At 42.7% G+C, this 22860-nt stretch overlaps 1 protein-coding gene across 12 annotated transcripts in view; it reads left to right on the top strand.

The window, feature by feature from the left end:
• TIAM1 (TIAM Rac1 associated GEF 1) overlaps positions 1-22860 on the top strand; it is a 118734-nt gene that overhangs the window by 90928 nt on the left and 4946 nt on the right. For 6 of the 12 annotated variants that reach the window (XR_014227421.1, XM_082304076.1, XM_082304071.1 and 3 more), the window contains 11 exons: positions 3339-3445; positions 11620-11799; positions 12244-12312; positions 12618-12743; positions 14396-14504; positions 16650-16829; positions 16957-17075; positions 18860-18968; positions 20521-20579; positions 21467-21569; positions 22357-22444. Coding sequence is in view for 11 of the 12 variants with exons in the window: in XM_082304076.1 (XP_082160202.1) it covers positions 3339-3445; positions 11620-11799; positions 12244-12312; positions 12618-12743; positions 14396-14504; positions 16650-16829; positions 16957-17075; positions 18860-18968; positions 20521-20579; positions 21467-21569; positions 22357-22444 (1249 nt within the window). In the remaining variant the exon portion in view is untranslated. Of the gene's footprint in view, positions 1-3338; positions 3446-4425; positions 4498-5692; positions 6152-11619; positions 11800-12243; positions 12313-12617; positions 12744-14395; positions 14505-16649; positions 16830-16956; positions 17076-18859; positions 18969-20520; positions 20580-21466; positions 21570-22356; positions 22445-22860 lie in introns of those variants that run through there. The other 6 variants (XM_082304078.1, XM_082304075.1, XM_082304079.1 and 3 more) reach the window with 6 other exon arrangements.

Consider the following 22860-nt stretch of genomic DNA (forward strand, 5'->3'; position numbering starts at 1 on the left):
GCTTAAGCTTTACGTGATTCTCCAGGCCTTTAAGCCCCAGCACCTTTGCTCCAGTGATATAAGACTTCATTTTATTTTGTTAGTTCTAGCCGTAAGTAGGAGTTATTTAATGGGCATTAGTCATAATGTCACAGATATTACACTGCTGAGGCAACTTCAGAGCTCGTGTGACCTCCATCTGTGCTGGTGGCCACATGGATTTGACCCCCCTTTCCTGCTGCTTTTTGGATTTCCTTTTCTAATTCTTTAATGTCAAGTGAAGCCCACGTGTTATCATCCCTAGCAAATGGCAGGGGTTGGGCAGCGTTCAGGTGCTGCAGGAGGCAATGAGCACGCTGTCCTCAGAGCTCCCCGCAGAGCTAAATAAAGATTTACAGGGCAAAATTAAAATGATGTAATGAACCTGACAGAAATGGGATGGTAACTGGAAGGTATTAAAAGGCAGGAACGTGCGGCGTTATTGAACTGATTGCCTGTGTTTAACAACCAGCAGATAAACCTGCTAAAGTCGACATTGGCTTTGGCAGCTTCAGACATTAGAAATACCCTGAGCACATGTACTGTGTGACTGCTCATTAAGACGTAAGTGAAAGATTGCTGTCTACTGGGTAAAAGTGTTTATACTGCAGGAAACAGATTAAGTGGTGTTTTAATATACAGGAAAAGAAAAAGTGGTAGCTTAAAAGCAAAAACCAAAACCCCAAAACAAACATTATTTGCCTTGGCTTGGTGTGAGAAACAGCTGTAGGATGTATTTCACACAGCTTATAATGAGAAATTAATTGCAGTGAAAAAACACAGACTGCCCAAAACAAATTATGACACATAGTACATTTTTTCTCTTATTTTTTAATGGATAGCTTAAGGGTTTTAAGAGTTTTTTCACACATTAATAGAGAGACCAGAAAGCTGATAGTCCAAGCTGATAAAATGATGGGCAAGGCTCAGAAAACCTAACTTCTTACAGAAAAAACACTTCCTCAAATAGATTTTGTGTTGCCAAACATCCCCTACAAGCACATCTTTTTAAAACGTAAACCCTGTCTTTTCAGAAGAGAGGCATGTCTTCCAGAAACTCAACTATGAACTACCTTTTATGTCCTTTTAATTTCATTTGATGTCCAATTTAGCTCCATCCCAGTATGCAGAATATTTTCTGAATTTAATTCTGGGTTTCTGAATTCCATTTTTTCCAAATTATTTCCAGACACAATAAAGTGGAAATCTTGTACAGTCCTGAAAATTGGTTTTGGTAACGGTGGCTGAAAGCTTGCAAGGCCAGCAGCTGAAAGTTGGGTACTGAAGAACCCAGACCTGGATCTCTGCCCTCAGTCCTGATGTAGAGAGCCTTACCTAGGATGCGTTCGTGAACCAACACTATGTGTTAATATAACACTCCTTGAAAGAAGAGCAGTGGCTTTTCAATTGTAGCGAAGAAGCAGCAGAATTTTTCTTATTCATTTAGGAAACATATTTCTTAGTGACTATTATTTCTATATCATGAAATATATTTCATTCCAGTATAAATATAAAAAAATACATTAGATTTGTGTAATCAGGGTTTGTTTTTTCAAAATCTCTTGATTTCAAAGCAGCTTGCCATTTTATCTGAATTAAAAAGACCATTCATGCTATTATAGCCTTTTTGGCCAAACCACACAGTGTTTAACTGAAATGTATCAGTATAACAGATGTGTGTTACCATCACTATGGTCTTTTTACTCACAGCATTGCTATCTAGCCAAATGCTCCTTATAGACAAATATACGTGACTTACCTAAATTGAAATGTCTAATTGAAAAATAGCAAGTAACATGAGAGCCAGCGTGGGACTAACATAGAAATGGTGCTGCATCTGATGCGCTAAATCACTGTTAATCTTTGTAAAACGTTCATGTTTCAACCTAGTACTGAATAGGAGGGGATGGCTGCTGGACCGCTGGGTGACGACAACATGATAGTGTGCTGTTGGGCTGCTTCTGTTCGTAGGGCTAGCAAACCAAAAAAAACCACCTGGTTTGAAAAAAATTCTATTCTGCTACAGAAAAGTGTCAGTTTTCCCCCAAAGTGTTTAAATGCTACGTGTTAACAATACAACCAAAACCTATGTTAATATGGTCTGTTGAGTCTTGGGTTTTCAAAAGCAGGGATTTTCTGTGTTGCTGCATCCACTGAACTTTGATCATGTTTCCTGCATTACCTGAAGAATAAACGTAATGGAATAAAAGGTATAATCCCTTGTGGGACATTCACTGTGCTATTTGTGTGGCAGGACGCGGGCGGGGAGGCGTACTCAGAAACCACCCTTCCCCATCCAGCCCCAGGAGTGGCACGGCAGAAAAAACTCTTCCTTGTGAGGTTGAGGGAAGGAGAGGGAACAGGTGAAAGGAATTAGTGTCTGGACTCAGCTGCTGTAAAGTATGCTGGCTTGAAGGTCAATTGAGGCATGCAGAAGTTTCCTGGCAGAGTTCAGTTCAGCTAGAAGTTGAATGTATAGGAAATCTGTTTTTCTGTGAGGACTTGCTAAGGTGTAGTAATACTGCTTCTTACAGCAATTGGAGTCAGAGAATAAGATTCCCAAAAGACTTATTTGTGCACAGAGCTCTCAGGCTGGGATTAGTTCTCTTCTTTCTTTTGTCACTTGCAGGTAATTCATCATTTAGTTACAGGAAGTCGCAAAGGAGTTCTTAGCTGTTATCAACAACATAGTGTCCAGAGGAGTGCTCAGGCATAGGGGTGCATAGTTGTTGCCACGTAGTGATGGAAATGAAATTTAGTTTTCAGTTCATGTAATAGACTCCTACAAACTGCTAAAACCGGGTTTGTTTTCTTAAAAGTCAACATCGAAACTCAGTAGTGGGTGTGTTAGGCCAAAACTGCAAGCAATTTAAAATCATCACGTTCTGCTTAACGCAGAGGAAGGGCTGACCAAGGCTTGCTTCTAGGCAAGGCCCGCCTGTTCACATGCTGCAGTTTCCATTTGAAACCACTGAAGTATAAAGGTAGGCAATTGCTTGCCAGCCAAGAAATTAATAATAAACGTAAGAATTTCAATGTGGCATTTTAGCCTTATCTCTGAATCGGCTTTCATAGTTTCCACTAAATAGTGTGTCTGGCCAGTAACCTGTTTATTTTTACACCTGTAGTTAAACCTGGCCCCTGCTGTAAACTGAGGTAGTCCTTTGAGGTCATTGAGTGCCTCTGGCATAACATCTCGTTGGCATATACTTGTGTGCAGGATGGGGCCTGGCCCTCCATGGGAACTCCGTGTCTGTTGCGCCCAGCTTCTTGAATTTTTGGAAATTATGGCTGGGTTTTCACATACATCTCAATTTCAGCAGGGCACTCGCTTTGCGGCGACCGGGACAGCTCTGTTGAGACAGCTCCAGAGGAGGCAGAAGCACAAGACTTGGAGTCGTCTGATGAGGCCGATAAGACGAGCAAGGTGAGAAAGTTTCATTTTCACATGACAAGGAGTGGAAGTGCAGTACACTCACAGCTGATGTGCTCACTTCACACCTGCACACGATTATAACATCTTTCCTGGGAAAATGTTAATTTTACTTTTAAGGTGTTTACGGATCATATTGAATGTAACAAATTACAGCTTTGATTATGGCACATCGCCACCTCTTAAGCAAGACTTGTGCCCTTTTTCCAGGATTGGTGCACATCTTCAGTATTGTGTGATAATATTCCCACATAGTTTTTAAATGGGCTGGTTTATCACCTCCTTCACCAGAGCAGTTCAGCTAAACCAAAAGATCAGGTGGACTATTATGATTTCTTACTCTTTCTTGATTTCTAGGCATAGGAGGAATGTAAGTTAAACAGTATTTCCTTAACTCAATAGCATAGCACACATGCTAGTTTTTAAATGCAAACTAATTACAGCCAATCTACCTTAAATTGAAGCAAAACTCTCCAATTATAGCTAAGAGGTTGTGCAAATGGATTGCTAATTGCCATCTATTAAGGGATGGGTTTCACAGTGGTTGGTAGTTTGCACTTGCTCTGGTGCTGGGGAGCTTTACACAACATAAGGTGATGTTTAGTGGCTTTTGCGGCAGAATCGAGTGAGATTATTTTGAAGGCACTGATTGCTTTTAGGTATTTGTATATGTAATGGTGAAGACTTACAGCTATTTTTCTACAGAATTCACAATCTAATGAGTATCAGATCTCACTCAGTCTGTGCTTACGTACAGGTGTGTTTTTTCTCAGCTCTTGTTTTAACTAAAATTTGTTACAGTGAGCTCTGAACTGGTCCCTGTGCTATTCTACTCGTCATTGTAGCAAAAGGAAGGAAAAGACCCTGGCCTCTTGTTTCCTGATCTCTTATGTCACGCTAGCCTGTAGTTTTGTCTTTGATAGCCAGACAGTGGAAGTCAGATAAGAGGAAACATTCCTATGCATGAAATATATGCAGAGCTTGCATGCAGAGAAGGTGATTACTCTTACAGTTTGCTTCCAGGTTTTATTACGGGACTTTGTCTTGTAAGTACAAAGAATTTCTTCTTGAGTAAGTGGAAGTGTTTGTTGATACTTTGGGATTTTTAACTGTAAATATGTGGGATTTTCATATGCTCTGAAAGGAGTTTCTTCTGTTAAACACTGAAGCTGTGGAAGAGCACTGAGCATAACACATAGCTGCTTGGGGAATAAATGTTTTTGCTGTGTTTTCTGTAGTTTTCTATTTCTGAACTGTACGACAGGCTGTGGGGTTCCATTTTGCATCGTGCCTCCTGGATCTTCAGAGCTGTAATTGCCTGAAGCAAGGCGTAAGGATTACGTGATTAGCCTTGTGGCTCGGCAGATTTAGTTAAACTGAGAAATGTGCGTTAGCAGCTCTAATGCTTAATATTCTTATATTGGAAGAGTAACTTGTAACTCTAACAAGCTTTGGCTTCCAACGAGAGGAAAATCTGCCTTTCTGTAAATGAAATGTTGACATCAGTACATGTTTTCTTCTAAAATTCAGAAATACGTCTTGTTTTGTTTGTGTGATATAGAGGGGAGTGAGGCATTTTACTTCACATTCTGTTTGGTATGGGACAAACTGCTTGAAATGGTCTTCCATAAAAAAGCAGCACACTTGCACATACAGTGTATATGTACAGTGTGCTCAATTTGGCAAACTCATGAATCGCACTGTCCCTGTTCATGTAGAAGAGCTCTGTACTAAGCGGGCTTTCTTTGTGGTTCCTCTAACGGAAGCTGCAGAAACCTCCAAATTATTTTGAGATGCCTATAGAGAATTCCAGTATATGGTAGAGAGCAGGATGTCATTGCTTGCTAATCACATGCTAATTTTTAAATACAACAACAATGAAAAAAAAAACCAACCTAAAAAAGCTCAATCAGCGGGAGGGTTTTCCTAATTCCTTTGCTTTTCTGTGTGCTTGGAAAAGCCAGTCTGTGTGGGGAGTAAGGAGTCTGCAACGTGTGTTTTTCTATGGAAAGTCACCACCTGGCTGGTACAGTGAAGCAAAAAGCAAAGGTGTTTTCCTGTCCATGCACTGCCACACCTTTCCAGGCTCCTAGGATTATGGTGCAGAAGATTAAGCTGATGTCCTCAGCGCTGTTTTACACGGGTTATTTTTGTATGTGGGAAATGAAACACTCTGTCCTCGTACCACCAGGAGGGGCATGTTCTCCCGTATCGCCATTACTGCCACAGCTTCCAGTCTCCCGCGGATGGTGGAGTTCAAGGGCGGCTTTCTTTATTTTCTGCCCTTCTTGGCAAAAGCAGGGCAGGAGCGCTCTCACCCATCCATTGCTGGGCAGCAGAGGAAATCCAGTTTAACTACGCTGGAGCCTCCCACCTAAATGCAGAGTTCCCCTTCTTTCAGCGCAGATGCAGCATAAGCAGCTGAAGATCTGAAAAACAGCATTTGGGTTGTCTTTTGCCTTGCGATAGCGTGATCCTGAGGCAGGGCTTAATCCTGGTGGTGCTGGCGGTCTGCTGATGCCCGCAGAGTGCTGCAGAGGAGGAGAGCTCCAAGCTTCTCCAAGGAAACTTCCCGGCTCTCCAGCCAGCAAAGTGATCCTAGGGGAGAGTTAATAATTCATGGGAAAAGGAGAGGAACTCAGCGCTGCAGCTCTCCTTCATTTGCTCTTGTAGCACAGGCCAGGTAGGCTTTTTATGAAGGTAAGCTGTGTGAAATCCTACCAAAAGCTGGGCTTGGGTCCCTTGTGATTTACCGGGAACTTTCTCATGTAGGTGATAGGTGGGTATATAACACGGGAGGTACTCGAATGTGTCTTCCCTTCTCCTCCTGCTCCCTCCCCGCTGTCTCTTTCCCTTCCCCCAGCCCAGCATGTGTGCACGTGGGTGTGTGTTTCCTTAGGAGTGGTGCATTTGTTACTTAATCTGCAAAAGCCTCCAAGCTGTTGATGGTGGTGAAGGATTTGGAGGGTACGCCAGTGGCTCTGAGGATTCCTCCCTTTTCTGAAAATCTTACCTTCTGTATATTCTAAAGACCCGATAACGTGGTGTTTACTTCTCCATCACTATTCTCAAAGGAATCGTTATAAGCAAAAATGGGATGTCTGTAGAACTATTCCAGTAAAATACTAGAAACCCGTTTCCAAGGTGAGGCATCGGCAGTGCAGTGCTGTGGGATAGCTGTTGTTCTCTGGATTCACTCCCTATCTAATTTCATGATGCCTTCCCTGCCATCAACCAGCCCTCCTAGGTACAGTATCTCTTGGGTTGAAATCTATGTATACAGTAGCAAGCAGGTACGCTTTCTGGGTGCAACTCTTTTCCTTTAAGCCATGCAACTGACAGCGGCCTGAGTTGTGCTCCCAGTTGCTTCTGCTCTGGGGTGGGCTCCTGGCTTTCCCTGCTCTCCCCATTTTGTGTGGGAGCCAAGAGGTAGAGAGAGCTAGGAGGGCGAAGAGTGGGGGGAAAAGAAAGTGTGCTCTCTGCCACCTCCTCAGGCTTCTTTTCATCTAGCATGTGAATTCAAGTTTCAGGCTGTTTATGAAATCTAGATGCCCCTCTGTCTGTCTCCAGTTCAACAGAATATCGGAAACATTTCATACCAGAGTAATTTCTTAAATGGTTACTTGCCTCTGTGGTGACCTGACTGTTTTGGCCTTTTAAATATTGTAGAATAAATTGAGGTTCAAAGGAGGTACCCTGAAAACTGAGTATATGTGTGAGTTCTTAATGTTGCAGGTTACCAAAGGCTAAGATACGTGTTGTGTTGCATCTCACGATCAGTCTTTGTGCATATTTTTTCTTCTAATGGTCCTTTGAATTTAACTGGGGATGTGTTTTAAAAACTGTCATCAGTTAAAATACTGCAGGACACTCATTTCTCCCTGTTTCTAATTAAAGACATCTGCCTCTTGAAATTAAAGCTAATTATCTTGCAGCACTTGTGCTTAGGGGAGCATGCTGTAATGGGCTGTGTGTGTACATGCTTATACCATTTAGAGGTATTCTTTCAGAGAAAATAGGTCGTCTTCCCTCTGCAGCATTATTCAAGACCAGAATTAAGTCTCAAAACCTTCAATGTGTGCAATAGATGTGAAAGGATTAAAACAGGGATTTGATGGGTAGGTTTTCCAGTAGCGTAACTGGCTTTTTTAAGTTCTTTTAATTCTGTGCTTCTGTCCCTTCAGACGTTTAATATTCTTTGGCTGTGCCGTTCGTAGCCAATCGGCTTGTGCTCAGCCACAGGCAACAGACATTTATATTCTTGGGCTGCCTTCACCTCTGCTTTGCTGCATTTCAGCTTCTCTGCTGAAGTTTTCCTCTTAACGAGTCTATGAAAAGCAGCGTTGAGTTCTCAGCTTTGACTGGTAGCTGGCTCTTAATTCCAGCTGATGTGGTGAGCGAACGAGGCTGGCGGCAAATGACACATGCAGAAAGGCTTTGCTTAGAGAAATATGGTCACTGCCCTTCCTTATTAAAATGCAGCCGTCTTCTGTGTTCCGTGCCAAGTAAGCAGCACGGAGTATCTGTCTGGAGTGGAAAAGCCTTTCGGATCAGCTGAATATGTGGAGAACTGGGATTTTTCTCCTAGCTGAGTGACAGCTCTGGCAATACTGCCTTTCCAGCGATGTCGGCTCTTTGGAGAGCTAACCGTAAACTCAAGAATGAAAGCACTGGGAGAGCCGGCGACTCTCTGTACCGTATGCTGTATTTGGTGAGCAGATCTACTGTGCAATACGACTAGTCTAAGTAATTAGCAGTTAAACGAATTTCCATGCTGTTTTAATTTTCAGGTTATAAATTCAAGGCTGAGCGGTAATGTATATACCCTGTAGAGGCTTTTTGTTATTGTGCAATGTCATTAGCAGTCCTGGCAATGCATGAAAGGATGCAATTTCCCTGAGTTTTGTTCGGGAGATCACTACTGCTTAGAGTTTGCCGTCCGTGGCGGAGCAGAGGTGCTGCGTGCGGTTCAAGGGGGCAATCTGCCTGATGCCTAGGCACCTGTATGTCTCTACACGGCGAGTGCAAGAAGAAACAGCACTCGGCTCTCACAGCTACGGGGCAGGCAGCCAGAACTCCCCGCTGTGGGCAGCTCGATGAGTTTAAGGACTTGCTCCTCCTGCATGGGAAGGATGTGAGCTTAGCTCCTCTGCTGAGCCCCCTGCAGAGGAGGGGTTAATGTACTTGCAAAGTAAACTTCGCTTTACAGCCCAGTTGTGCCAGCCTTTCATCTCGTTTTAAGATTGCTAGATGGGATTGCTTGCAGAATTGTGCCTGAAGTGTGATGCTGTAATTCTCTTAGAGAAATCCTGATTCAGTGCTATCATTGTAGCAGCTGGCAAACAGAGCTGGTGTTGGGAGATAAAGGGATATGTTTCTGTTCCAGACCTTCCCTAGCCTATCCACTTTCTCTAGGAAAATGGGGACAGAGAGGCTCTCATTAATACTTTGAGAGTTTTCAGCAAAATAGCTGTGTTCTGAACCTCCCTGGGTGTAATATGCAGTTGCTTTCTGTCTAGAAATTGATTTTTTTTTAAAGTAAATATAAGGTAGAAAGCATGACGTTCAGGAACGAAACAAGACAGTTTGTTCAATGAGGAAGCAAGAAAACAGGTTTGTGAACATTATCGCGCTTGAGACTTTTCATCTGTCCAAAGAGTATCCGGCGAATGATAGTTGGGAAATAGGTAAAAGATGTGAGGCAGGGCAGCAGCAAGGCAGAGCTCAGCCCTGCTGCTGGGTGGAGCTGGGCATGGCTGAATTCAGTGAGCGGTTTGTTAACTGTACAGAAGCGGAGATAAAGCTTTTTTAAAAGTCGTCTACGCTTCCTTTTTGGCATATGGGTGTAACTATTCCTTCTAGGGCAGACAGCGTGCCTGTATGACAGGTATCCAGTTTTCAACTACTTGTTAGTGTTTAGCTGGTGTTTCATGGTGTAAGTGAATTTTCGCTCCTTCTGGGTGACCCATCTTTCCCTGCAACTTATTGCAAGTGTGTGAGCAGGATGGTGAACTGTCTGCGGGGTATCAAACGTGAGCTGCTTAACACACTTGGTTTATTTTTGGAGTTTGATTCCATACTTGCTTTATACATTATAACTATTTTTAATTGTACATTTGGCTCTTACAACAAAATGTCACTGGATATGCCTTCCTCAAATATTCTTTCACGAAATAGTCTTAATAAAGCTAAATGTTTCTGAGGAAAACTCTTCCTATCCTGGGTCTCTGCAGGCTCAGATTAACGTCTGTTAATTGTCGGTTCTTTGTCCCTTTCCAGGAGAGCAGGTAACTTGGGCAGGTTTTTTTCTCTGCACTGAAGCCAGGCTTTCACCTACTGCGCTTTGTGATTTGGGGCTGTTGGGATCACCTGTTGAAATCTAATGCGAAGTTAACCTAAAAGTTTGAGTATGCTTTGGATATACTTAAGAGTACAGTGAATATAGGTGGAACCTTGCTGAGAAATAAAAGGAATTACTTTGACGAATTAATCCGGCTCTGTGACACGTGCCATTACCAGAAGCTGAGTTAGTTGGAAATGGACTGGTTCAACTCACTGCTTCCCCCTGCCCTCAACTCACACCACTTTTCCTTTCTTCCTCATCCGAGTTAAACCTCAGATACTGAAGGGGAATGTTTTTCCTGTAATAACCTGTGTCCAAGAGGCATTTTTGTATAGACAGTCAGTTACAATTAGTTCATTGCTTACACTTGTGTCCTGAAGAAAATTATCCTTTGCATAACAAGCATCTTTACTAATATGCCTTGGAGTGGTACACTCAGGTGAGCATTTACAGCCATAAGATACCTGTAGGGAAAGCAACTGTATTATGGAAGGACATCCCTTACTTGTCACTAGCATGATTAATGTTCCTCTTGGGCTTCGTGGCTGTGTAGTGCTGTAGGTGCACTGAGGGGAAAATAGCTATGTGTGAGCAGACTGTGCAGCTTAACAAACACAGCATTTTCAGTGCTGGGTCATCGCAAAGGTGTGGGGTAGCGCAGGCTCTGGGTGATGTTCTTGCTACTGGCTGGTGGGAGTGATCTCCCAGGGGGCAGGTCTCCAAACTGCAAGGTGGTGATGTGCTTTTTTCTTTCCTTTTTTTTTTTTTTTTTCCCTCTTTTTTCTTTTCCCTTCCTCTCTTTGCATGTTCTCTGTTTGAACAGGCTAATTTTGGGTAAGTTGTTTTAGTATGGACTGGAAGGCTATAGAGGCAGCGCTAGGAAGTCACTAAATCTGGATTAAGATACCATGGCAGGATTAGATGCGGAAGGTTAGAGAGGTGTGATCAAGTGCAGCGGCTCTGTTCCCTCCCGTGCCCCCTCCAGGTCTCTGGGAGGGATGGAGACAGGGCACGCTGCTGCTGTGGCAACCCTAGAAGCCTGGGGCTGTCGTCACTGACACCAGAGACTATACCTGCTCCAAACTTTTCAGGGTAATGAAAGATGCGAGAAGATGATCTAACATGAGGAGGTGAAGAGAGGATAACTGTCCTTATATATAGACAGCTGATTAAACATTCAAGAAACCAGCTAGATGTAGCAGCTCTTAAAAACCTGACTTAGGGGGAAGAAAATCACTCTGCAAGACATGTTTCCAGACACAGGCCAGATATACAGTTACTTTCCCAAAGAGCTTGCATTTGAAGCCTTGAGAGGCTTTGGTTCCCCAGATGGCTCTGCTTCCCTGAAAAACAGCTTAAATGGTTTCTGTCTCCGTGTTGTCTCCTTGGCTGTGTTGACACAGCTATTCACAGGACTGTTGCAAACTAGATTAGGGAACTGGCATAGGGCTGGGGTGTGTGCTTTGTTTGCATGGTCGTTTTTGGTTCCTGATTCTTGGGCCTTTTTGTTTGTTTTTCAATGTTAAGTGCTGGACGAGCCTATTTTAATTAAAGTTTATGCTTATCTGAAACCAGGAATTTTACTAAACAGCACTTCAATGAACTTGAATTGTGCAACTCTCTTCAACCTCCCCCCCCTTTTCCCCAGCGACTGAGAGATAGGAAGGACAGATAGATGAAATCATGTGCGCACGTCTGGACTTTGGTGCCTGTAAAAAGCCCCCAAGCTGTAACTGCTTAACTGCGAAGGCGTCTCAGCTCCATCGTTCCTATAGCTCTTACTTAAAATATTACAGCTGGTCTTTCCTCTTCGTTCTTTTTAAAGAGTACAGAGCAGGTCGCTGCTTTCTGTCGCAGTCTGCATGAAATGAACCCTTCTGATTCAAGTGCTCATCCTCAGGAATTTACAGGACCCCAGCTGGCCACCATGAGACAACTCACAGATGCAGATAAACTGCGAAAGGTTATCTGTGAACTTCTCGAGACGGAACGCACTTATGTCAAAGTAAGAGGTCTCAATGTGTTGTTTCGGTCTACTAATGTTTCTTCTCCTTCTGGAAAATTTTGTTAGTTTCTTCTCTAATACTTCAAGTTATGTTTCATGCGTGTGTCTCTCAGTTAACTTACATTCAATTCTACAATCTGTCTGTAGAATAGCAACTTAAACCTCTGAAATAAGTAGGCTTTCCAAATTCTTATGCTGCCATTTTGAAATTACTTAGCTGCGGGGCAAAGGAACACTGCTCAATGAAATCTGGTATTGATTTTGTAAGTAAAATTGTGTAAATGTTTCCTTTTACTATCTTAAATTCTGTAAAATCCAACTGTTTTGTCTCATGTGTGAAAGGGAAAAATTCATAGACTAGGTAAAGTGTGATCTTTGCCACTTCAGTAAATATTCAGAGGCAGTTTGAGGAACCAACATGGGAATCTTTTTCTGAATTTTTAGGACTTAAATTGTCTAATGGAGAGATACCTGAAGCCTCTACAAAAAGAAACGTTCCTCACACCAGATGAGGTATGTTAACTGCTGCTTATCTTTTTGCTAGATAGCTTACACACAGCCCTCTGCTCTGCTCATCCCCCAGCTTGACTTGCTTGTCTGAGCAGGGGCTGTGGAGAAATTTTGAATTCCGTGTCTTTTAAAATAATGGATTGAGTAGAGTATAGAGGTACTGCTCAATAATATAGAGTCTGTAGGGTTTTTTTCCTGACATCATGCTGATTATACAATTGGACTGAGAATTACTGAAGTTCTAAAAAATGTGATTTAGCTGCAAAGTGATATTTTCAGCATCTCGCTTTTTTTTTTCCTCTTATTAGCTGGATGTTCTCTTTGGGAATCTGACTGAAATGGTAGCATTCCAGGTAGAGTTCTTGAAAACTCTCGAAGATGGAGTAAGGCTGGTTCCAGACCTGGAAAAGCTTGAAAAAGTTGAACAATTTAAGGTAATCTCATTGTTTACGTTTTGAGTAGTCCTTTAACACTCTTCATAATATTTATCTGACTGCTGTCACTGTTCATGTAAAAACCTACATTTACTTACACTCGAGATTAATTTTTAGCTAATACTGGAGCTGTTTGAAGAACATTCTGCTACAATTGTAGTTTATGCTACATTTAGCTGTATAGAGCACTAGAAATCTGTAACGCCATGTGCTTTTAGATGCTATTCTTGCTCTTCTGCCAGATTTCTTGTCTCGGGCTGTCAAGAAAAGCTAGAAATGGAAAGTTACATAAAATCTTTGTTCTGACAAGTCTAACGTAGTAGTTCAGAAGCACACTAGGGCTACAGATCAGAACTGTAAATTGAATTCTGTATTTGGGCTTGTGATGCATAGCGGAACTATGTGGCAAATACTTAGATGTGCATCAAAGGTAGAAATGTAAACTAAAGATATATAAACTTCATTTAAAAAAAATAGGAAAATGTGGAAACAAATTTTGTTTTATTTCTAATGCAGTCATGTACTGGATATATGGCAAGTAGCTAATACAATGTTTTGTCTTTGGGGAATTTTACTCTTGCTTTGAGCACTCACCTTGGTAGAGGACAGGATGTCTTGATGAATAATAATAGTTCCACTGGGATTGCTCTTCGGCTAACATACAGCCCTGGAAGAACTACTGAAAGAATTTGTCTTTTTGTGCTTGTGGCTTTGCCATCAGCTGCTGGTTTAAAATAATTGTCAATCATGAACACTGCCCTCGTGTAACTACAACACAGCTTTTGTTTTGTAGGAAATGTGCCCTTACTGGAGAGCACAGAGACACTTTTTTTTAGTGGAGGAGGCCTCTGTGACCACTGTGTGCTCTGAGCTTTGAGAGGAGTGTGGAAGAAGCCTCCTTATGGAGAGAACTCTGTCTTCCGAGTGCTGCTACTTCCACCTCTTTCCATAAAAAGTGTATCGCCTTCACTTTCACTTCTGTCCTATGGGCGTAGTCTGAAAGCAGTGTGCAAAATGGGACTTCAGGGCTTCATGGGTTTGGCTCTGCAGTTTGCTTCCCTCTGCTGACTGTAGGCAAGCTGCCTATGTGTTGTCTCGCTCCCCCACCCCATGTTGTCTTGTTCCTAAGTGGGTAGCAGAGCAAATGCTTGACCGCAGCACAGACATCTTAGGGAAAGGTTGTGTTTGGCCCTTAACACAAGCTAATTTTCAAGAGAGTGAAGACCTTGGTGTGTTTGTGCGGAGGGATAATAGTCTTGCTTGCAGCTCCCTAGTGTCTTGATCCATTACAAAGTCAGATATATCCAGTCCTTTCTGTGACCTCTGGTCATTACTTAAATCAATAAGGTTTTAAGCTCAGGCATTTAACTAAAGTTCTGAAACTGTGAACCTAGTTCCTTCTATAGTCAGTGGTGTCTCCAGATTGTCCTAACTGGAACTTTGTTAATGATGATAATCACATACCCTGAATCTAGACACTAAAGCTAGGCCTGTTTCTTGCTAGATGGTGTGAAAACACTCTAAAAATGCAGTGTCCTGCTATCCGAAAGCTAAATGGAAACTTCAGGTGACCTGGCAGAAGGGAAAATGACTGAATAACTGTCGTGCTTTTTTTCCCTGATGTGTTTGTTTTGGTTTGGTTTAAATCCTAGAAAGTGTTGTTTTCTTTGGGTGGATCCTTTCTTTACTATGCTGACCGGTTCAAGCTGTACAGTGCCTTCTGTGCCAGCCACACGAAAGTCCCCAAAGTACTGGTGAAAGGTAAGAGCCATGTGCTGGACAAACAGACCTGGGTATGCAGAGAGGGAGATGTCGCAGTGACACGTTGGTTTGGGCTGGTGCAGGTTGTTCTTGTGGATGACGAGGGGTGGCCACTGAACCCCAAACCATGCAGGGCAAGTTGTGGTGGAGGAATGGGGGCACACACGTGCCTGGTTGCTCTCCAGGAGCATTTGCAGTAGGGAAGTAAGTCCATCTGGCTTGAGAGGCTCGCAGAGAGCTCTGTGCCGTGGGTGTTCGTGGACCACCATCGATGTAATGATACCCGAGTAGCTCATTACAAGGGGTCGTTAACCTTGCATGTAGTTTTTTCCCCCCACACTTAATTTATTCTCCCCTGACATGTTCGGTTTCTTTTCAGTCATGTGGGGAATGGAAAGATTTCATAAATGGGCGATGTGGCACGTGCTAATGGATCACTGTGTACTTTGGAACCAGGAGTGGTGACGCTTGTAATGACCTCTGGATCCTCCTGGATTCTGTGCTGTGAATCCTTGCTAGTGGCAATCCCACTGCAGCTCCGGCCAGTGTGGTAGAATGCTGACAGCCACTAGGAAAGGATCAGCCTGGGGGAATGTTTTATGGAAGCTGTCTAAATATTTTAACTTCACCATGCTCTCTCTCCCCTCTCTTCTTCCTCTCACCTTTGTTCCAATTTGCCTGAGAAGTTTCCATGTATGAATTCCTAGTAGAGCCTGGCTTGCTGAGATGGAGATAAATGAACTGTGGTCTGGCTTATAAATGCTCATGGGCCTCCTTGCCTTGGAGTGATGTTTTTTCCCCTGTGAAAGTGTTAATCTCTTAGAGTTAGCAGTGCTTCACACAATTCATTTTTGGCCAAGACATTAAACAAACAAATGGTTCCAGTTGTAGGAGCAATGCCATTAAGGGAGGAGCTCTTACTTTTTCAAGGAACATCTGGATGCCTGACAATCGAGAGCTTTGGGTGGTTTTGTTTCTTGGTTGGTTGGTTTTTTTGTTGTTGTTGTCTGTGCACATTTTTTTTTTTTTTCATTTTTACTTGTAAACTCTTAATTTACCATGCTGCAAAGAATATTTGGCAGCTCTGTGGAATACATGAATAAATGATTTGTTGCTAGTCACATCCATGCTCTCTTTTGGCATCATTTTGTTAGACCTTAATGTTAAGGCCGTAGACTAGGTAGATCTGCTTGTTTTGTTTTTTCATTGCTGAAATGAATTTATAAATGAGAAACGGTTGTGCTTGAATTATGGCACAAACAGAACTTAAAATTTTATTTCAGTAATACACTCCCAGGCTTTTTAAGAGATTTATTTCAGGTATAATTTGGTGTCCTCAACTGACATGCAGGTGGCTTTTGAGTTTGAAACTGAAGTTGCTTTATTGAAGTCAGGTGACTGTCTGCAAAAAACCCACCCAGCCTTGGCAGGGGACATGGCTCTAATAAAAGCAATTGTGTAGAATTTTTCCTGCATGTGTAAAAATGCCACCTTCTCCATACTTCCCTCACAGGGCAAATTTATATTCTAGTAGAGGGAGCAATGGAGAAACTGGTATTTTTATAAATTCAGTAGCAGTCACATGGAAACGATGATAGCAATCAGGTGTCCAGTCTGCCTGTGCTCCCAAAATATGGTGTACTATCATAAGTTTACTGCTTCCTGCCTCCTTACTAGCTCTTGATTTTTGTTATTGTTGTTCAGTGCTGCATTTTAAGGTTTAATGAGGTAACAATAACCAGACTTGACAACATTATAGGTGTACCTGTCAGACTAAACTCACGAGTAGTGACTTCCTACAAATATCCAATCTGAGCCTCTTCTTAAAGGAACCGGATGATTAAAACAATTTATGCTGCTCTAAAATAGTTGCAAGGCCAGAAATACTGTGGATAGTGAAATTAAAAACTGCATGTATTGGTACGGTAGGTGGGTGCCTGTTGTTAAATCATAAATAGCATATCTGTGGCAAAGTGTCAGTAACTCAAAACCTGAAGTGCATAAATCTAATACTGTAGACCAGATAAATCTGCGCTTCCTTGCAAAATGTCTCTGGGTAAATGAATTTAAAGCTGGAAAAGTCACTCTATCAGGGCAGCTGTTAAGATTTTTGATTTATCCAATTGCTTCATTTTAATCTTCCAGCCAAGACAGACACTGCTTTCAAGGCATTTCTGGATGCTCAGAATCCCCGACGGCAGCACTCCTCCACGCTGGAGTCTTACCTCATCAAACCCATCCAGCGGATACTGAAATACCCTCTCCTGCTGAAGGAGCTCTTTGCTCTGACTGACGTAGACAGTGAAGAACATTATCACCTTGACGGTAAGGAGCTAGCCTATGTTGCTCTTCCCTGTTTAACCTCTGATTTGGAGCCCTCCTCCTCCCCCTTCCTCTCAGAGGCTTAAAAATACCTTTTGTCTCTTCCCTTATCTTTCTGTCTTTTTTCTAGTGGCCATAAAAACAATGAACAAAGTTGCCAGCCACATTAATGAAATGCAGAAAATCCACGAAGAATATGGGGCAGTGTTTGACCAACTCATAGCAGAACAAACAGGGGAGAAAAAAGAGGTAACAGATGATCAAATTTAAGAGAAAAAGGCTGTTATTTTGGTGCCTGCAGTGTGAATGTTAAATTGTATCAAATATTTACCTTTCGTGCTGTGTCATTTAAGTGGATGCTGGTGTGAACAGATAAATCCCAGTCCAATTCAAAACCTGCTTTTCCATGTATGGTTCAGTGAGTGGGACCCATGTAAAGAAGTAGTGGGTTAATTCACCTTCAGTGTTGTGCTTAGGTCAAATTCACATCCCGACCTGCAGTTCACTATTTTGATGTCCATGTCTTGGCTCTCCTCGTTCCACATAAATAATCTCGCCCCACTAGTCTGAGTGGACTGGCATGCTGAGGCAAGTCTGTACTTAGCTCTTTAATCACTTTAAAGAGATCAAAATGTGAGGTGTGGTGTGAGAAACTGCTGTTTCTCTTTTAGAAAGTGTGTTAGTGGGCTTGATATGTGAGAGCGCCTTGGGCTTTGGTCTAGATGTCTCATATGGCGCGTATGCAGACATGTGAAGATCCAGTGTGGCTCAGTCCTGGCTGACCATCTCGGAAACCCATGGAAGGTGTCTTGAAGTTTCAGACTGAGACCTGGACTCTCCATTTACCAAGAAAACGTAGATCTGCAGTCCAGTGGCACAGTGAAGGAGAGTGGTAGGCAGTAAGGAGGGAATGGAGTAAGGTCAAGGGGAACTCAAGGAAGAGGTAGAGACACACTAAAGGGCTGATGGGAGCAGTGATGTGAATGAAGGCTGGAGAGAGACATGACTGTATGAAGTAATGGGGTTTTGCCAACAGCCAGGATGAAGAACAAACATAAGAGACATTGGGCTACAAGGCAAAGGAGGTCTGGGATTGAGTATCATTGAGGAAGCTTTGGGTGCTGGATAGTAGCAGTGGGGAGAGCGGATCAGATGATGGGTAGAGGGCAGAGATGAGGGTTGGTGCAGGCAAGCAGCGGTGGAGAGAACATGTCAGGACATCTGTTGGGAGAGCAATTGTGGTTTGGTGTTAATCTGGGAGAGGAGACAGGAAACGTATCTTCGTGTTGCTCTTATTATCGGAGAGACCTCAGGTGGTTGTGCTCATGGTATCCATGACGTCCTTTGGCGAAAGTCAGACTTCAGTGAGAGGAGGGTGGAGAAATGGGATGACATGGCCCCTAGACAGGGGATAGCCCTCAATTTGTCACTCTAGGAGACCGTAAGTCAAAGTGGAAGATTCAGTTGCTGCAATATTAGTAGGCACCTCCCAACAGTTGTTATGAACTCCTTTATTAGTCCATTTCCAGCAATGTGGTTTCCACAGATGAGCCTTTGGGTGAAATCAAGTGCCATAGCGACTGTGGGGAAGAAGTGCTTTGACCACTTCACATGATGCAGTCTCTAAACTTTACCCCAAACTGTGTGTGTGTGATGGGGGCTATGGTTAAATGTTCAAACAAAATAGAAAGAAATTGGTAGGGAGAAAGATGGACAACGGAGAAAAAAAATGCAAGGAAAACATCTGGTTTTTGCCCTGACTTCCCACCAAATTACGAGAACCAGATTCTGAGTTTGACTTCTCCTAATTTATGCTCAGCAGTTCAGGATTTACATGCATCTGTTGCTAACTGTCACAGTCTGTTTGCACATTCTTGCAGTCATCTGGTGAAATATTCCAAAAGTTTGCTTGTGGGGCATTTTTTGTTTGTTTAGGCATAAACTTCAAGCAAGTTTTCTTGAACTGAAAATTCAGGTAAGCTTTCTTGAACTGATTACACATTGTGTCTTTGTGCATGCGTTTCTGTTGGCAGGTTGCAGACCTTTCGATGGGGGACTTGCTCTTGCATAATACAGTGATATGGCTGAATCCTCCTGCTTCACTGGGGAAATGGAAGAAGGAACCTGAGCTGGCAGCATTTGGTTTGTATCCTAGTAATTTTATTTCGGATGGCTAAAAGACTGTCAACTGTGCCTTAGCAGATATTTGTTGAAGGTAGTTGAGCATTGCCTTCTGCAAGGTTGGCTGGAACTTAAATCTGTCTTTGTCTCTTTGCTGCCATGGTCAAATTCTGTTCTGTGTTGATCTAAAACTGGTGAAGAATTTGGAGACGACTGCTATAATAATGCAAGAGTTTCTTAAACCCATATTGAAGGCTATGAATTGAGAGCTATATAGAAAGGCATTTGTCTCTGAAAAGATACAGTTCGGTAGTCTGATTGATGCCAAGTAACTTTGCTTCACATCCTGCAGAATGGGTTGGGGGCTTGCAGAGGCTTTGCCTTTTTTCTCCGTGCCTTTTGCCAGAAAGAACTTGTATATCTAAGCTTTAAAAACTGCTTAAAAGCTAAGCCAGGACTCCCAGTGAGTTGCTTTGGAGTGGTCTGTCTCCCTCAGAGTAGTCTATCTTGGGTGGCCAAACTAGAAATTGAAACTGCTGTTGGCATAGATCTCAAGGTCTTTCCACTGCATTGAAGTATGGTCCCTTGGAAAGATACATGATCGCTTATATTGGCTGAATCACATCTTTCTTACTTTCAGAATTATATCAAGTAATGCAGAGTGTGCTAAGTTCTTCTTTATTTGCTCATAAATTTCCTTACACACAAAGGGCTTTTTCCTTGTTGTTTCCAGAAAGCAATGCTGGGTAGGAAGCCAGTGATTTTTGTTTTTGTTTTATACCAAACAGATAACTAATGAACACTCTTTCAGCTTTGTTCTGGAAGAGCATATAAAAATTGACTGCTTTCCTGTAAGTTTGGAAAGCATCTGGTCATACTCTGAAGCTGAGTGGCCTTATGAAAGCTGCTAGGAATGTGCAGCAACACTGAATTACTCCAAAAATCTTTAAACTGGTTTCATAAAATGTCCAAAATTAAGTGTCCGTGCAATTCAGTCTGAAAACAAAGGGTATGCTTGAGGCCTGAAGAAAAAGATCACAAGGAGAACTGGAGTCTTGAAAGACAAATTCCAGCTCCCTGTGGATGTTATGTGGCAAAAGAGGAACTGGATTACACCTCTGCCTGCCAGTGGTGCTCACTTTTTAATTCAGTATAGACCACTGTCCCACCTGGGAGGGAATCAATTTCTGTCTGAGTGAAGTCTCATCTGCTGACTGGCTGCGTGTAGCTGCATGCTGCTCATTTCTCTGAGGTGAACTTAGCCAGGGGGATTAAAGTTTTCCAAATTTTTATGTAGAACTGTTGCTGTTCAAATAGCTGTTCCAATAGCTGGTAACTTACACTCTAAGTTTCAAGTCAGTTTGAAGTAACCTGGTTTTGTGTGGTAAAAGCTGTTGAGCTTGGGTTTTTTGGAAGACTATGCAAGAGGGCTGATAGGTTTGCTCCTGCCTTCCCTGTCTGACTCAGGTGAGGGCTGTCTGAGGAGCTGAAAGGTCTGCGTCCTTCGGCATCGAGGAGACCCGTTCCCAGCCTTACTGACTACATGGCTTTTGTTTCTAACTTTCTCCTCTAGTGTTCAAAACTGCTGTGGTCCTTGTATACAAGGATGGTTCCAAACAGAAGAAGAAACTTGTAAGTTGCATGGACTATTTTGGTGATGCTGTGTGCCATTTGTGGTGCTACAATCAAGATTTGCTTTCCATAAAGCTGTGGTGCTAGAGTGTGCTTTTGCATATGTGATCCTTGCTCTCCGCCACACAACTGAGGTTTGGCGTAATGCTGAGTGGCCTGCTGTTCAGCCTGGGTGCAGAGGTCTGCAAGCGTTCATTTAGTTTATCCTTTGCTTTCTGCTGGACTAGGCATTCACGTTGCCTGCCACATCCATTCCATGCTGTGGAGTGGACTTTCATGAAACAAGGTATCACCTTGAACGTCTCTCTTGTGTTTGACTCTTTGGACAGTCTCTATGAATGAAATATGAGAGCTGAAGTCTGCCAAGTTTCTTAGTGAAACACAGTGCCCTCGTTTCAGTTCTGGCTGTTGCATGCCACTGAGCAAGTGCTGGCTGCCCTCAGCTAAATTAGGTGTGCCTGCAGTATGTATCAGGGGATCCTACTGGAGCTTGGGATTAAAAGTTAGAGCCAAGCTTGACAGTAAACACATGCCTTGCTACAATAGGGAACACAGTTTATAGTATTACAGAAAACTTTTTGATTCCCACATATGGCATAAACCAAAGCGTGATTTGAAATGCTTGTATGGTTAAAGTCAGCTGGCCACAAGATAACTTTGGAGTGACCAAAGCAAAACTAATGCACGTTCGTGAGTGTACGTGCACTTGGAGGAGAGAGCGCAGCATTGGTCTTGAATGACTTTTGAAGGCATTGATAAGAGTTGATCAGCCCAACGGTTGCTTTTGTCTAGACTTCAGCAATGTTCTCAATGCAATGCACAGGAGACTTTTGTGTCTGACTACCCAAGGTGTCTCATTTCCTAACGGTATTTTGAAATTCTTCCAGGGAGGATCACACAGAGCTTCAATTTATGAAGACTGGGATCCGTTCCGCTTTCGCCACATGATACCTTTAGAAGCACTGCAGGTTCGAGCATTGGCAAGTGCAGGTAATGTTCCTGCTGCGTGAATTTGGCAGGGTTCTCAATGTTTGGTCTGGGGGCATTCACTGACCAATGTTTGTCCTTAGTACATGTGTACGCCGTTTCTGGGGCCTGAAAAAAGAACCCGCAATCCGTAATAGCTCTGGAGAGAGATGAAGGGGCAGAAGCTCCAGTTGTGTGTCTCCAGCTTGTCAGTACTTTTCCGAAGCCAGGCAGGGTTCTGGAAAAACAGGGCGAAGTTGTTGTTGACGCTGGTTCACTCTGTTCCTCTTATGGAGACTAGAAGGCAATCTTGCAGCTGTGAGACAACAGAGCTAGTGAATTTTTGTTCTTGTGGTTGATGGTTTCATGTGAAGCTTACAGTGTTAAAAATGTCAAAATTCTAAACAATTTGCTCCTTTTCTAATGCATAAGTGAAAGTGGAAAGAACATAGGATGTAGCTGTAAAATGTGACAATACTCTATGGAATACCTGAAAAGCTGGATTGGTGGTTTTTTTTTTTTGTTTTTTTTTTTTTTGGTTCCTCACCCCCCCCCCCCCCCCCCCCCATATTTTTATGGGACTGAGTGCATGCATATAAAATACTACTAGATTTTTGCAAGTTTGAGTCTGTTTTTTCATTAGTCACTTGCCCACTGCTGCCTTTCACCCATGAGGTAATATTATTTGCAGTGTATTATCTGTTGTCCTGGATGATCTTAAACCATTTCTTCAGGATTATGGAATAAATGCTCTAATTGAAGTTAAATATGAGAAACTGTTATATGAAGTTCTACTTGCTTTTCACCTCAGATGCAGAGACCAATTCTGTATGCGAGATTGTCCATGTTAAATCTGAGTCTGAAGGCAGGCCAGAAAGAACGTTTCACCTTTGCTGTAGGTAAGTGCGTTTCCGTATCTTCAGTGGCAGCTGCATCTCTGGATCCCAGCTTGCCTATGTCTTTCCTTTAAGGCAATCTGGGAACAGCCAGTAGGGGAAGTGTCAGGGGAGGGAGAGGGTATTAAAACCTTACTTCTGGCAGGCAGAATTTTGTAAAATGTATTAAAATAAAGGTATATATTTGGTCAGCCTTGCACCTTTATGGGAATATCCTTACTACAATTTTCCTTTCACAAACTTACATCCAATTAAACTCCAGCATTGGATCTTTATGCCAAGTAGCTGCTAATGTGTTGTGTTCAGCTGGTACCTTTCATGCCACCAAGTTCCAACCTCTGCTCTTAGGGCATTGCCCTTTCCTTAAGTAAACCTTGTCCATCTTCGTTGTGGTGGTTGCCCTGATGTGTTTTAGAGCT

The sequence above is a fragment of the Platalea leucorodia genome, assembly GCF_965183815.1.
Source record: "Platalea leucorodia genome assembly, chromosome: 2".
In the NCBI taxonomy this organism is placed as follows: domain Eukaryota; kingdom Metazoa; phylum Chordata; class Aves; order Pelecaniformes; family Threskiornithidae; genus Platalea; species Platalea leucorodia.